The following is a 16,295-nucleotide window of genomic DNA, read 5'->3' on the forward strand; positions in this document are numbered from 1 at the left end:
ATTCGCATTTCAGAGGATCTTTTATCAGAACAGGAAATTGGCAAACCTGTCCTTCCACTCCCCCCTCCTTTCTCCTGATCTAGCTGTTGAAGGACCTCCATCAATTCCAGAGCCTTTCTGCAGGTCTCCCCACACCCAGATGGCTGATGCCTCCATGTGCTCTGAGGTGGGACTCAGGGGGACATCCCACCAGGCTTTCCAAACACATACCCGGGGCTCACAGGCCGTGATCACCTGCAGACAAAGAATGGTAACACCATGGTATACAGCCTCCTGGAGTTCAGCTCAGAACAACTGGGCAACCTCTGCCAACAACTGAAACAGTCCTTGAGCTCAGATATGCTACTATGTGTGAGATACACACGGAGTACGAGTGATCCAGTTTCAAAAATCAACACTGAAGGACAGAGACTAATCCTAGTGGTAGCAGAGACATACGAACAGACCAAGATCCCACTGACTCACCTTTCTGACTGTCAATCTTCCATCACCAGTATGGTTAGTCCCTTTCCTAACTACCTTTATGTAAAACTCCAGTGGCAGGTCTCAGTACAATGGGGGTGGTGCAGGGCAGGTGGAATTAATTTCTCAACTGTATAAACCTCAAAGCCTGTCTTTCCCCCCATACTGTCACACTGACCTTCAGATCTAAGAAGTCTCCAGGGTTTGCTTCAGAAGAGTTACTTCTCTGGGGTCCAGATGACTCAGAATCTTCCCGGCCACCACAAGACTTGGCACCTGAATCAAAATATACTTTCTTAAGGAATACAATGGAAAGACCTAAAGCAAAACACTATTTAATTAGTCTCATACTACAACATGAGCTAACAGTGTTAGGGAGTGACGGCTTAAAAGTTCTACAGAGGGTCTAAATAACCCAGTCTGACGGTTGTCCTTATTCTGATCCGTTACACAGGCTCCCAGCATTTCCCATTTCTTAGTCCTCGTCTCTCCTCCCATGACAAGCTTTAATTGTTGTCTCTCATGATTAAGCTAGATTTTACTCATCAGCACAAAACCAGCTGTGGTGCTTCTGCTGGGTCCGTCCCTTTGACCAGGGATCACGGATACTAGCAGTACCTGCCGACTTGGCCCAGGAAGGGGGATTTTCCTCAGGTGTCCCAAAGATGCTAGAGGCCATTTTATTCCGCCTCACAGGTTGTTCTGTTGGTTCATCAAAACCTAAGGAAAAATTGGATCCACCACCTGGAGGCCGCAAAACCCTAGGAATGATGGCAAAACAACGATTTCAGATCAGATCAAAACATTTCTTGGCACACTTGTTTTCAAACACCTTTCATTTTTCTCAACCACTCATTCCACCTATCCACCCCCCCACACACACACAAAAGAGAGCTGCTAATGGGAAAATTAGGAATTGATTTCATCGTGGTATAAATTCAGTGCTGGATGTTAAGGTATGAAATCCCGCTCTGTAGTATCTGTGGCGAGGTTGTGCATCACACAAAGCAGCTGAAACGGCCCGAAAGCACCCATAGCAGGCTGGTCGGCATCCCATTCTAGGAAAAGGCAGAAACCTAATGGATGTTGTCTATCAGGCTCAGCTGGACACACTTGCAAAGAAGTTGAGAAGCACATCTTGTTATTTATTAAAAAAAAAAAACTGTTCGGGGGACTTCCCCAGTGGTCCAGTGGTAAAGAACCCACCTTCCAATGCAGGGGACTCGGGTTCAATCCCTGGTCAGGGAACTAAGATCCCATATGCCCCACAGCGCAGCCAAAAAAAAAAAAAAAGAAGGTTCCATTTTTATTTTCAACGAAATTTTTAAAATGGAAGAATATACATATAAAAGTTGACCAATTTAGAAGCCCAAGGAAAACTGGTGATAGTCTCTCCCGTCTCAGCATGACTCACAAGCCCTGTTGATACACTTGTACCTCACTGTTCTCACTAATCATCGTGAGTGACCAGCCACAAGGAGAAAGTCAATGAGAAATTCAGTTTAGGACCCCATGGCATGCTGTATGTCCAGGCGCCTTTAGATACCATCTACAGCTGTTTTGTTTGACAAGGAAATACAGCACATTCACATTTCCAGGTCTTCTTGACACAGGTTGACCAGTTTGTCCCCTCTGTGGAAAAACTCAATTGAATTTGTCCTGTCACCACTCAAAACAGAAAATGGAGATGGTTTCATGGAAAGATTTTCTAACTACAGATTCACTTCCTTTATTGGTGATCAGAGTGGTCTGTTTTTCTATTAAATCATTTTGAGTAAGAAACATTTTTCTAGGAAGGTGTCCATTTCATTCAAGTTTCCAAATAAATACGATTGTCATTTGTAAACTCAGCTCTGCAAGTTTTCAAACATAAGGTCTTTCTAGTTCACTGATTTCCAGCTTTTCATTACCACACGGACAACAAAGTCTGTGTGACATGTTCCCCTGAAATTTGATAAGATGTGCCTTATGGCTTGATACGTGGTCAATTTTGTAAATCTTCTATACGTGCTTGAAAAGAATGTGTATCTGCCAGTATTCTATGTGTCTACCAGATAAAGCCTGTAACTGAGTTGTTCAAATCTACTGATTATTAAATATGGTTTATCAATTACTGAGATTTCTGTTATCAACTTCTACTACAATGGGGGTTTTGTCAGTTTCTCCTCAGGACTCTGTCAAGACAGAGTTCTCTCTCAAAAAGACCACCACTGGGAACCGCACTTCCACTGCAGGGGACATGGGTTCGATCCCTGATCGGGGAACTACGATCCTGCAAGCCACATGGTGCAGGGGGGAAAAAAAAAAGACCACCACTGCAGTATTTTATTTAGTTCGGTAGGGAGAACTGTGTTGGGTTAACTGGCTAGTCATTTTGATTAAAGAAACAAAATATATATTCTTAACTCACTTCATTTACCAAAATAAATTCCAGCTAGGTCAAATATTTCAATTTAAAGCCTAAGACAAAAATATTGGAAGAAAACATGTACGAATATGGTCCTAGTCTTGAAGAAAAGGGCTTTCCTTCTAAGCACAAGATGAAAGCCAGAAACCATGAAAAATGGACAGATTAAACTTGGCAAAAATACACATTTGACAAAGGGTAATATAAATGCTTTTAAAAATAATTTTAAAAATCGAGAGAAAAATGGACAAAAGGTAAACAGACAATTAAAAAATATGGATCACGTCTAAACACTGAAAATTTAAATTCACAAGCAAATAAATGAAATTTAAAACAAAAGGATATATTTTTTGCTTATTAGGCTGGTAAAGATGAAAAAAATGCCAGTTTCCAGCATGAATTAAAGTGTGAGAATATAAATTTGCACAAACTTTCTAAAGAACATTCTGATAAAACGTATCAAATGTTTAAGTTTGCATCTTATATGAACCAGCGTTTCTACTTCCAGAAGTTATCCTAAGTAGATAATTAGACATATGTACAAGAACACTTGCAGACGTAGGCTTGGTTACACCTAAGCAGAACACAAGGAAATCGAGATAAACTTCGCCTCTCAACCATATCTAGTTCTTACCATCTTCTCCAACCCAGTCAGGCCACTTTCTTCACTGTTCAGTGAACTGTTCTGGCTTATCTCCACCTTGGAGTATTTACTCCCATATTTTCTCCTGCCCAGAGCACTCTCCACCCTTTCCTTGGCGACTATTTCAAAATCCAGCCCATTTCTTAAACCTCCACCTCCTCCATGAAGCCCTCCATGACCCTGAAGAATGACAAGTAGGACACTGAGAGGAAAGCATGTTAGACACCTCCTTCTGGTCACCAGCTCTTTCTGTAAAGGGCCAAATAGTAAATATTTTTGGCTTGTGCTTCGTTTGGTCTTTTGCAACTGTTTAGCTCCATCACGTAGCACAAAGGCAGCCATAGACAACACAAAAACGAATGAGTGTAGCTATGTTCCAATAAAACTTTATTTCTGGACACTGAAATTTGATTTTCATGTCCTTTTCACAAGTCATGAAAGATTCTTCTTCTTGCCTTTTTCAACCATTTATCAATGTAAAAATCAGTTGCCAGCTGGGCTTGGCTCTCCTCTATCTAGTTCAGCAAGTAGCCTCATTTTTTAAGAGAACGAAGTCAGGCCTTGAGAAGTTCTAAATAAATTGCCCAGCATTAGTTAAGTGACAGAGATGGGGCCAAATCCCAAATCCTCTCTCCCTGACAGGCACACAAGACATGCTCAAAGTGCTGAAATAGGGGAACCACTCTAATGCCATTTTTCTCTTTAAACTACATACCTATGTGGTTGGTGCTTTGATTGCTATTCTTGTTTTCTAGCCTTAGACTGAAGTTATTTCTTATATACATCCTCTAGCATCTCCCCTAAATCTAATATTCGTGTCTGGGTCCATAGTAAAATTCAGTACTCAATTTATACTAAATTAAAATTTCATTATTTTCCCGGTGCGGGCAGGGAAGACCCGCTTTTATAACATGTAAAACATTAAAAACCCCACTGTTTCTAAGTCTCAGATATTAAATATCCACTTAGATTAAATTCATTATATGAATTAAGATAAATGTGTTCAGGCATACCTCTTATAAAGATAATTTTAGGTTTGCTAATTAAATTTTTTAAATCATAATTAAAGGTATGTTATAAATTCTTAATAGTCATTTTCTTATGTTAAAGTTGGAAGTGACTAGGTTTTTATCATTTGTACCTCAAATCAACAGACACTGGAAATACTATAATCAAAATTAACCTGCTTCAGGGAATAACCTGGTGATCCAGTGGTTAGGGCTCCACACTTCCACAGGATGAGGCACAGTTTGGGGAACTAAGATCCCAAAACAAAAAACAAAATTAACTTGCTTCACTGTCATCCCCTTCATCCCCTAGAGATTAGAATGATTTTCCTTACTATCATAAATTCTCATGAATTATTTCAGCAACATGAAAATCTTCAGAACCCTAATGGGCCAGGAAATTTTTTTTTGCCTTAAAAAAAAAAGACACTAGAACCCAATCACCAGCTTAAAAAGAAAGTCAAAGCTCTGACCGGACCAACTTTTTAAAGGTCTGTGTTCCTCTTGCAATAGCAGGTACTACCTACTCCGATGACGTCAGTGTTGGAGAGCCCATCTGTAACAGCGAGACATCCCCAAACAAAGGATTTGGATCATAAGACAGAAATTATTTCAATTTTATTTTTTAAGATCCTGCTGTTTTTTCTGAACTATGCATATGACTAGGTCAGGATTACACACCCGAGGCTCAACAAAAATGTGTCCGTGTACTGCGGATAGCAATTTTCAAAAAATTACTCTTTCTTTCTTCTCTCTTTAAGTCCCAGAGTTGCTCTATGATCTTTGCAGGTCATTCCTTCCCTATCGAACTAAATTTATAATGTGTTTATGGAGCCAGGAAAATGTTACTGGAGAAAAGAAGTTTAAGAGAATTAGGTGAGATTCTACAAGAAGGAAAGGTAGGAAGTAAATAAAAGGACAAAATGCTACAGTCTTGAGATTACAATATTGGAGGGAAATTGATGACAACAGGCGAATTAAAACATTTATTTTGCAGACCCAAAAGTCATTTATGTCTCACATTTCAAAGATACAAATCAAAAAGCTAGTGTGAGGATTCATTTGACCTGGTTACTTAAATTCTTTGTGAAGCACTAAACTGCACTCAACCCCAAAGGATAAAACCTCAGATTTTTTTAATATAATGTGTAAATTTTCACATTCCAATCACTACAGTATGACCAGCATAAAGTTGGCCTCACAGCACAAAATGAAAAACCGAGGTTCAATTTGTTCCAGCGTCCTCTGAAAAAAAATGATCTCACTGGAAGGATGACAACAGAAGAGGGAGTGACCAGTGTTTTCGTAGGTCTATCCTACTCAAGTTCCCTTTCCTCCCAGTAACACACTAATTTATTTTTTTAAATCTTTCCCATTCTTTTCTACATTTTGAAAGGGAAAGGAATGAGTTGAAAAGGAATGTCATTTCCAACACTCCGTCCTAAGACTCACTGCTGAGGCCTGCTTTTTGTCCCCAAGGACTCCAACCCTTGTGAGACACTGCTATTTCACGGCTGTCTTCTTAGCCCCACAAAATGGCTCCCTTTGTGCCACTTGCCCAGGACCCCCAAGGCTGGCCACACATGACTTCAGGTCATGATCAATGAAGAAGAGATGCTCAGAAAAAGTGGAATCTAAGCTTCCTCCACGCCTTGAGCAGGATCCCTGAGATGCCTGTATCCCACCTTAAAGAACAGCGTGCATGCACTTAGCCGAGACAATGTAGACATCTACCACCGCATCCAAACCCTTCCACCAAGTTAGGCAAGGGCTTGGAAAAGGGACCCTCCCAGTCCAAACACCGTGCCCAGGGCCCCCTTCCCCAAATGCAGTGGCATGAGTGGCCAGAAACGCCCCGGCTACGCAGGTGGAGATAGTACGGAAGAGACAATGGATGTCTCCGGCCCCGCCCAAGAACAGGAAACCTCCTCCGGCAGGGGAATCGTGGCCAGAGGTGAACTCATTTTGCATACGTCAAAGGGGGAAGCGAAAGAGGTGGGTTGCAAACACCGAGGTCCGAAGGTCTGAGCGCAGAAAACCCACTCGGAACGACTCGCTCCCCCTCCCGTTCGGAGGTGGGCGCGGGAGGGGAAGGAGCAGGGGTCTTTCCTTTGTTAGCAGAGGGGGAGGCACTTCGCGGAGGGCTGACGGCTGGGTCCTGAACGGGGGTGAGGGTCGCGACGACCAGCCCCGCCCGAACACAAATGCCACCTGCCGGGCGGACCCGAGTGGGTAGGAGCCCGCCGGACCGATCGCTGCGGCTGCAGGATCTGACCGCCACGCCGGGCGCGGGGCCACCACCTGCCCCGGGCCAGAGGCACGAGCGCGTGGGCGGGGGTGGGACAATAGGGCCGGATCAAGGTGCCCCGCGGGCTGCCCGGGCACCCGGGGCCCAAGACCACCGCCCTGGGGCCGAGCCAGCCACGCCACAAAAGGGAGAATGCGAACCCTCTCGGCACATCCCGACTAACGAAAACCCGCCGCGCTGCGAGCGCGAGCGGCCACGGCCCTCCCCAGCCTCTAGCTCCAGGGAAGGAATGAATGGAAGAGGAGCAGGAATCGGGCGGGGCCGGCGCGTCAGGTTAGCCGGCGGCACAAAGGGGGAGCCGGTGGCCGAGCCCCACCGCCCGGCCGAGCGCGAGAGCAGCGCCCCGGGCACGTTACCGCCGACGACCTGCCGCCAGACCCGCCTGGCCCCCTGGGCAGCGGCCCTCCCGCCCCCGAGCCTCACCGGGAGCTATTCCTGCTGTTGGGGTCGACGCCCTTGAAGGTGGTGGTGGTGGTCATGGCGCCGAGGAGCGAGGTAGGCTGGCGCGGGAGCGGAGAGCTGAAAGGGTCAGGTCTGAGGAGCGTAGAGTACCCCCACAGCCCAGAACCGGCGACCGCTGCAAGAGCCTCCGCCGCTGTTTGCCAACCGGACCGCGGCCTTTATAGGGCTCACAAACCCCGCCCCCGCCCCGGCGGCATTGGCCAATTCAAACGGGCCTCTTCACTCCTATTGGCTTCCTGGAGTGCCAAGCATCCTGCGGCTTCACGACGGGCTGAGGCGGCCCCTGCTCAGCCTAAACCCACCCTCTTCCTGGTCAGGGAAGGTCTAGGGAAGTTTCCCCTCCCCCACCCTCAAATCTCGGAGATGATTGGACAAAGGACAAACCTGCCCCGCGCTCCGTACAAGTTGTGCTCGCTGTCACTTAAAAAAGTTACCTTGATAGAAGGAAAAGCTCGCTCTGGGAGAGTTGGAATCCGCAAGCCGAGGGCACGTTTATCTTTACCATTCATTTATTTGCCTTACTTATGGAGGGTAGCAAGGGCATGCTCCTCAAGGGATGAAAATTACTGCTACAAATTGACGTTTATTGAATATTTCCTGTGTCCTGTTTGGAAACCTGACGGTCCCAAAGCAGGAGCACTATGAATCAGCAACAGAAAGCACACAAAGGTGATCCCTTCTAAAAGGACTGGAAATCCTTTACCTTTTAATGTTACTACTTAGCTGTAACGTGTGGTGCGTGCACTGGACCAAAATTACAGTCGTTCCGATTTGAGGGCCTGTTCTCAAGGCTGGTTAATGCCCGGCGTCGGGGAATGGCCACATCCCTTGCTACTAAGACCATGGGAGTAGCCCAGGCCTCTGCAGCTGTTTATAACCATTAAGTCATGACTCTTCCACCTGTCTGGGTAAATCTATCCCTGCAACAAATGCAGACACACTTGGAGGGCTCAGGAATGACTGTTTAGAAGACCGTACTAGCAAAGTCTTGGGCAAACAAGAGGGAAGGCCTTCCCTGTCATGCTGTTTCCTCAAGGCAGATCTCTTTTTCAGTATTTCCATAACAAGTGAACTACACTCCTCTTTGTGTGGCCTCCTCCTTCCAGGCAGTTTGTGTTGGTCAACCACTCTCCTGGGCTTTCAGGAAAAGCCAGAGACAAGCTCTTCTCTTCTAGAAGGCCTGGATTATGTCTTTATGTGCTTACCACAGAAGCATGAAGCACACTACTTGTTTGGATTAAAATCTTCCCTTTCCTAAAGGCTGAGCTTAAATTTCCAGAACCTTAAAACAAAAACAAAAAACTCTTCAGGCGAACCTAGCTAGTGAGCATGCATCTCCTCCTGAAAAGTCATATAATTAGGAGGTAGTGGAATATGGTGGTTGCTAGCTCAGGGTCTCAAAGGAGAAATCCAGGTTTGAATCTTGACTCCTACCTTTTTCTGAGCACTAGTTTCATTTGTAAAATAAGGACTCCATAGAGCTGTGAGGACTGGATGAGGTAATGCATGTAAAGTACCTGTCCTGACATGTCACCAAAGTGACAGACATTTTTATTATCAGACTTACTTGGAAAGTAGCCACATACTTTTTTTTTTTTTTAACAATCTGCTATTGTTTTTTGTTAAGTTAAATGAGGGGTTTAGACTTGACTCTTAGGGTCCACTTTGGCCTAAACTTTTGAGTTTGTACCGACTTGCCTTATTTCCTCTGGAAACCAAAAAGCCTAGGTTCTGGTTCTGCTCTCTCCCAATTTAAGACACTTATAGGTCATTTATATCCTTGAGCCCAGTTTCTTCATCTGTAAAATGGGGCTAACAGCACCTATTCTGCTAGCTTGAGAATGAGATAATTGCAAGAATGTTTTACTCTTTAAATGAAGGCTTTTTTTTTGAAAGCTTTCTATTAGAGGTACCCCACCTGGCTGCACACCAGAATGAGCTTTTTTTTTTTTAACCTATGAGCTTTTAAGAAGTACATATGAATGCAAGGCTCCAAAGATCTACTGAACTGGAATTTCTGCATATAGGGTCCAGTCATGGATGTCTATAAGAAGTTAAACAGCCAATTCTCACATATAGCTTGGGCTGAGAACCTTTGCTTCAAAGGTAAGGAATCAGCTCCAGTACGCTTTTTAATTTAATCTGATTTATGAAGAGCAGTAAATTTATATAAAACAGACATCTGATTAAGGCCATCTTAGGCAGGCCTGTTTGGAACATTCTTTGTAAATACTGCCAGAAATTTCCAGAATAACTAGCTCTCCTATTTACTTGTTCGTGTACTTAATAGTTTTGACCAAATCACTGTACTCCACTTTCTGCTGCAACATGGAGATTTGGGGTAAAAGATATGATATGTAGCTCTGCTATAACCTTTGCTCCAGAAGACCAACGAAGTTGAAAATGGGGTATTAATAAAATTATATTTTTCCCAAAAGATCAACACAGATCAGGATCAAAAGATGCAAAAGGATGGGGCAATGTGAACATCTGCTTATAAAATCATGAAGGCCCATCATTATGATTTTTAAAATACACACTAGGGTCTGTATCAATAAGTAATTTGCTTCAAATTCCCAGGTTAACCTAAAAATCTAAAGAAACAGAAAGACAGATGAAATCTTATAACAAGGAACGGTCTAACAGCTATTTCATGACCTACAGCAGTGGTTTTATGTATTTATTTATTTATTTTTGGCTGTGTTGGGTCTTCGCTGCTGCTCACGGGTTTTGCAGAGAGCGGGGCTACTCTTCGATGCAGCGCGCGGGCTTCTCCTTGCAGTGGCTTCTCTTGTTGTGGAGCATGGGCTCTAGGTGCGCAGGCTTCAGCAGTTGTGGCATGCAGGCTCAGTAGTTGTGGTGCACAGGCTTAGTTGCTCCATGGCATGTGGGATCTTCCCAGACCAGGGCTCGAACCCGTGTCCCCTGCATTGGCAGGCAGATTCTTAACCACTGCACCACCAGGGAAGTCCACAGCAGTGTTTTTTACACTTTTATAAAGCAGAATCCAAATATATAAAATAGATTAACAGAGCAGCTATGATTGAATCCTGGCCCTCTCTGCTTCCTCCTGTCCTTTGCCACTCTCCACTTGGTCCTCCTCTTTTTGCACAACCTCAGGGTTCCGTGAAATTTTAAAACCACTGCCCTATATGCATGTCCATTTTCACCTGCTTTTTAAATATAGTTAACAGGAAGAGAATGTGCAGTTGCTTCCACTTCCTTAACTTTGTCTTTAAGCAGTTAAGTGCTCTTTAACTTCCCTTAGTCCCACGGTGCCACCTCCCTACTATATCCAAAGTACTATTCTATTTGTAATTCAATTCAGAAAGCCTAGTAGTAATCGCCTTTCCCAATAGGTTTTTTTTTGGGGGGGGGGGAACTCCCCCAACCAGGGATCGAACCTGTGGCCCCTGCAGTGGAAGGAAGCACAGAGTCTTAACCACTGGACCACCAGAGAAGTCCAATAGGTTTCTTGGGTTTTTTTGGCTGCGTTGGGTCTTTGTTGCTGAGCAGGGCTTTCTCTAGTTGCGGCCAGTGGGGATTACTCTTTGTAGCGGTGCGTGGGCTTCCCATTGCAGTGGCTTCTCTTGTTGCAGAGCGTGGGCTCTAAGGGCACAGGCTTCAGTAGTTGCAGCATGAGGGCTCAGTAGCTGCGGCACATGGGCCCTAGAGCGTGCGGGCTTCAGCAGTTGTGGTGTGTGGGCTCAGTAGCTCCTCAGCATGTGGGATCTACCCAGAGCAGGCAGGGATCGAACCCATGTCCCCTGCATTGGCAGGCCGATTCTTAAGCACTACGCCACCAGGGAAGTCCCCCAACAGGTTTTTGCAAACCCAATATTCTCAGAATTTCCTTAGAACACAACCTATTGTTCTGAAGCAGGTGGCAAAAAAGTCGTTATTTAAAAGATGTCAGAAAATGATGAAGGCCTTAATAATTTTTGCTTTAATATAGACAGGAATCCTGTTGGTTTTTACATTTGTTGCTGAGCGTGTGGACAGTTTTATTCAAGAATGCAATGTATAACTTAAAATAGAACAATCTGCTAGTTGTTCTTCACGATTTGTGCCTAAGGACAATAAATAAATTTTAACCAAACACAAAAAAGTGCACTAACATATCATCGCTTCATTCTCAAGCATGTGTTTGTCTTGAATGTTACCAGCTTTCCACTGCTAGGCAAAGTGTTCTGAGTCCCCCATAATTTCAACCTGCCCCTATTTATTCCAAAAGGCCAGAGGAAATGGGCAATCTACATGGCATCCTTATTGGAACTTACTCTACCTAGAGTCTGCAGTCAGGTTTGAACCAACCTCTTAGAACAGTGGCTTTCGCTGTGATCCAATACACACATATTAGGTTGACCCATGTGACATGGCAGATATTTGACTATTTTTGACCTACATGTATAGCAGTTACTTATGTTCAACCACAGTTTAATACAGACTCTTAATGTTTTCTATTCCTTATTATTAAAAGAAAATACTGGTCATGTGCTTCTGAACTTGGGTAAGTGACTTAATTAATGAACGGCCCAACAAGTATTTCTAACAAGTTTCACTTCTCAACCCCAGTATTGCAGGGTGCCACGTAAGTACATCACTCACACATACATTCTGCATCCATCACTCCTAGAGCCAAATTTAGTATGCATCTGTCCATTCTTTTCTTAGCTGCATCCTCACCACAAAAAAAAAAAAAAAAAAAAGGCAGATCAATGCCACCAAGAGAAAAACAACCCAAGGAGTTTATTTTCTCTAAAAATTCATTTGCCATTAAATAAGTCAAATGAACCAACCTAGATGTCTCAAATAAGGAAAATGGTTCTGTCATATTCTTGCCTTCTCTTTATCCAAAGTTAAGATAAACAAAATGGCACATACACTGTACTAAGGTCTGATATGCCCCTCTAGTCACTCTGAACTGCAGAGGGAGAGCATGATTCATATTTCCCCATTATTTCCTCCTCCTCTCAGACTAAGAGCTGAATGAGATTATATGATTTAAATTTGTCTTCTTTCTTCAATTCCAAGCTATTTCTCTAATAAACAAGTTAAAAAAAACACTCTGCACTCCCAATGCAGGGGGCCAGGGTTCGATCCCTGGTCGGGGAACTAGATCCCACATGCATGCCGCAACTAAGGAGTCCGCATGCCACAACTAAAAAAAAGAGCCTGCACGCCGCAATGAAGATCCTGTGTGCTGCAACTAAGACCTTAAATAAATAATTTTTTTTTTAAAAAAAGATCTTTAAAATTACAAACATCAAATAACTTAAAAGGGTATGCCTAGAAAAGAATGGGAAAATTCTTGGTATTCCAAATTCTGTAACTTGTTGCAAAATTAGCCACATAATCCGTCTTATAGTATCAAGTGCAAAGAAAACAAATATTACATGAAAAGTCTTGGACTTTAAACTGTTTCACAAAGGCCCTAAGGGTGTAGGAAATCCTAAAATGATCTCATACATAGTCACATGTCACTGCTTACAGGGAAATAACACTCCACATTCCAAATAACAGATTAAATTCCTAACCTGTTTTCCACTGTGAGGCACTCTTTTCATTAGTTAACCACTACACACACCAAAGTCTCATTATATGGTTTTTTGGGGTTTTTTTCCTTGCGGTATGCGGGCCTCTCACTGCCGTGGCCTTTCCCGCCGTGGAGCACAGGCTCCGGACGCGACGCGCAGGCTCAGCGGCCATGGCTCACGGGGCCCAGCCACTCCGTGGCACGTGGGATCCTCCCGGATTGGGGCACGAACCCGCGTCCCCTGCATTGGCAGGTGGACTCCCAACCGCTGCGCCACCAGGGAAGCCCCAAAGTCTCATTATAAAACACATATATTTCTTACTACATCCAGGACTAACCCTCAAATCATCACCTAGATAATCAAAATGTTGAAGCATCTTGTGGACGGGTCCTTTGCTTCTTAAAGTATTGGAGAATCATTAAAACCCTGAGGATTGTTTTTCCTTAAAAAGGAAAAAAGACCTTTCCCTTTTGTTTTTCCTTAAAAAAATTCGTTAGAGCACAATTTAGTATTAAGCATTTATTTAAAAACCTAGGGGCTTCCCTGGTGGCGCAGTGGTTGAGAGTCCGCCTGCCAATGCAGGGGACACAGGTTCGAGCCCTGCTCCGGGAAGATCCCACATGCCACGGAGCAACTAAGCCCGTGCACCACAACTACTGAGCCTGCGCTCTAGAGCCTGCAAGCCACAACCATTGAAGCCCGCGTGCTACAACTACTGAAGCCCGTGCACCTAGAGCCCGTGCTCCACAACAAAAGAAGCCGCCGCAATAAGCCCGCACACCACCACGAAAAGTAGCCCCCGCTCGGCGCAACTAGAGAAAGCCCACGTGCCGCAACGAAGACCCAACGCAGCCAAAAATAAATTTAATTAATTAATTAATAAAAACCAAATGAGGGACTTCCCTGGTGGTCCAGTGGTTAAGACTCTGCACTTCTAATGCAAGGGGCATGGGTTTGACCCTTGGTCAGGGAACTAAGATCCCACATGCTGTGCAGTGTGGCCAAAAAAAAATAAAAAACAAACAAACCAAAAAGTTTAAAAAAAACCTAATGAGACAAAGATTGTATTCAGTTTTTAAAATGAATAGAAAATGCAGGCCAATTGGTAGGGATTATGGTATTCAGTTGAAGCCTCAGCATCCTACGGCAGAGCCCTTACTTCACGCTGAAAATAAGTTTTATTTAAAATTAAAGAGTTCAGTATGTGGTAGTTAGAACATATATTATCTCATTTAATCTTCACCATAACGTACTTAACTCTTAAGAGTTCTGAGAATGCCTCGCAGAGCTGCTTCTCAATTCAATATTGCTCTGAAAATACACTTCTGGGGGTAGGGCCCAGGCACTGCTATTTTTTAAAAGCTCACTAGGGGGATTCTAGTGCAAAACCATGATCCAGAATCACTATTAGTCATACTCAAAAGCAGCAGCACCCTAACTCAAAAATAACCCTCAGTGGCACAGCTGGCCCTCTCCAATACCCTATGGCCCCCACAGAGACCTTGGAAAAAACTTTCCAACAGGCTGCCCTCAAATCCTGGGATTCCATTATCTTACTGACCTCCTGGTATCAATTTCCTACATAATTACACACTTTGACTCAAGTCTCCAATTTCTCCTCAAACTGTGTTTACTTCTTCCCATGTTCCATTCAACATCATCCCCTTTAGACAGAATGTAATCTGATCATCCAATTAATTTCTGAGAGAACATAAACAAGGAAAACAATGAGCCAAATAACCGGACACTCCTATTTCTGGGAAGCTGCTAATACCTTTTGTTTTGGCCTCTAGCAGCTTGGATGAATATGAGAGGTGCTTGAGAATAAAATTTATCTCCCTATACAGATTGGGTTCACTTAGGTACTATTTGCTACTTTTAAGATACAAACATGTCGGATATGTAAGCACAAACTTAAAAGAGTTTAGTCAAATTGTCCTAACAGTTACCCAAAAGAGCAGTGTAACTCCCATCATTTGAACCTCCCCTCTCAAGCCAAAAAAATTAAAATGCTACAATTACTTTCAGCATTTTCAACGATCCGCTTATTTTCAAAGGGTTTTTTAAAAAGTTCTCTGTAAGCTTTCCCATAAAATATTTGCCTTTTTGGTGGTAATTTATGTGAAATAGGCAAGGGCAACCATCAAAAGTTCACTTAAGAATAAGGTAAAAAAATAAAAAATAAAAAAAAAAAAGGTAAAAAAAAAAAAAAAAAAAGAATAAGGTAAATCTTAATTATACACTGACCCAAACATCAATAAGCTACAACATACTATATTATGAAACACTGCCTTTTCCACACATTTCCCTATGGCTTTTAAAATTCTACCGAAAGTTTTTCTAGTATGAAAGAATTTAAAAGTTCCCCCAACATGGCGAAGGCTCAGACATGACATTAGTTCCCTCTGGTTAAACAAGAACCCAGTTGAAGAATCCTTCCTTAATAAAGTTCTCTGGCTTGAATTTCAATCCTAACTTTAATTTTGGGGACAACAAAATTCCAGTACTTAATAGTACCTAGAGCAAGAGAAATGTACTCACCCGATATCTAAGAATTCTTGGGGGCAGGCTTCTCACACTATTTCACAATATAAATTGTAAAAATAGGTTGGCAGCACTACACATATAGGAAAATAAAACTTCAGTTGATTCAAGATTAACTCACATATACACAGAGCCAAAAACCTACGTAATTCCTGCTGTCTCTGGGGAAGCTTATTCACTATAGAAATGGGGAATGTAAAAAAGACTATATTGCAACAGAGGTAGAGTGAATTAAGTGAATGACAAGGCATGATAGCTCATGGGGACTTGATCCAAAAAGGCCACACTGTTAGGCAGTAAGGGTGGGAATTCAGTCTCTTGAAAACCATTATTGGAAAATTCAATTAACAGGCATCAGAAAACCTAACCTCTAAGTTCCAGTTTCATAGCCATCTAACTATGTGACGAATAACCCTCTAGACCTCAGCCTTGTCATTTTTAAAACAGGGGTTAGAACTAGATAATCTTTACATATCTTTCCAGCTCCAATATTCTGTTTATTGGTTCTGTAGTTGTTATCTTTCCCCATACAACTGAATTTAAGAACTGTAGTGATCTGCATATTTAAGGCTGTAAGAATGGGTATACGTAGGTAAATATTTTCTGTCCCTCAACATCCTCAAATAAGGAACAAAAACTGTTTTAGGTTAGGGAGTATTTACCACCAGACAAAATGAGGACTAGAATGCTCAAGTGATTTATCAGCAGAGTCAGCAAAATGAGAACTTTTTCTTAGCTGCAGGTACTCACCCACTCTGCCTCAGGACATTCCTTGCTAGTCATTTATATAACTTTGTTATTCCCTGTTTTGCATTAGTCTGTCAGAAATGCAAAGTAGCTTTATTTCTTCCTTGAAATGTAACTTCTAGTAGGCCTATTCAGGTCATGTTTTTCTCTAAGCTTCAACTTTCTATTTAATATTCCT

General features: G+C 43.0%; 1 protein-coding gene across 5 annotated transcripts in view; it reads right to left on the reverse strand.

Moving 5' to 3' along the window:
• The window catches only part of JPT1 (Jupiter microtubule associated homolog 1), a 19,762-nt gene extending 4,373 nt beyond the window's left edge, over positions 1 to 15,389 (reverse strand). Inside the window, exons 1-4 of one of the 5 annotated variants that reach the window (XM_033438453.2) lie at positions 7,251 to 7,435; positions 1,081 to 1,223; positions 641 to 738; positions 211 to 234 (exon numbers count right to left, since the gene is read on the reverse strand). In XM_033438453.2, the coding sequence (XP_033294344.1) occupies positions 211 to 234; positions 641 to 738; positions 1,081 to 1,223; positions 7,251 to 7,306 (321 nt within the window). In that variant the 5' untranslated portion in view covers positions 7,307 to 7,435. Of the gene's footprint in view, positions 1 to 210; positions 235 to 640; positions 739 to 1,080; positions 1,224 to 7,250; positions 7,436 to 15,367 lie in introns of those variants that run through there. The other 4 variants (XM_033438455.2, XM_012535160.3, XM_033438454.2 and 1 more) reach the window with 4 other exon arrangements.
• Between the last annotated feature and the right edge of the window lie 906 nt (positions 15,390 to 16,295).

This window comes from Orcinus orca, chromosome 19 (assembly GCF_937001465.1).
Source record: "Orcinus orca chromosome 19, mOrcOrc1.1, whole genome shotgun sequence".
In the NCBI taxonomy this organism is placed as follows: domain Eukaryota; kingdom Metazoa; phylum Chordata; class Mammalia; order Artiodactyla; family Delphinidae; genus Orcinus; species Orcinus orca.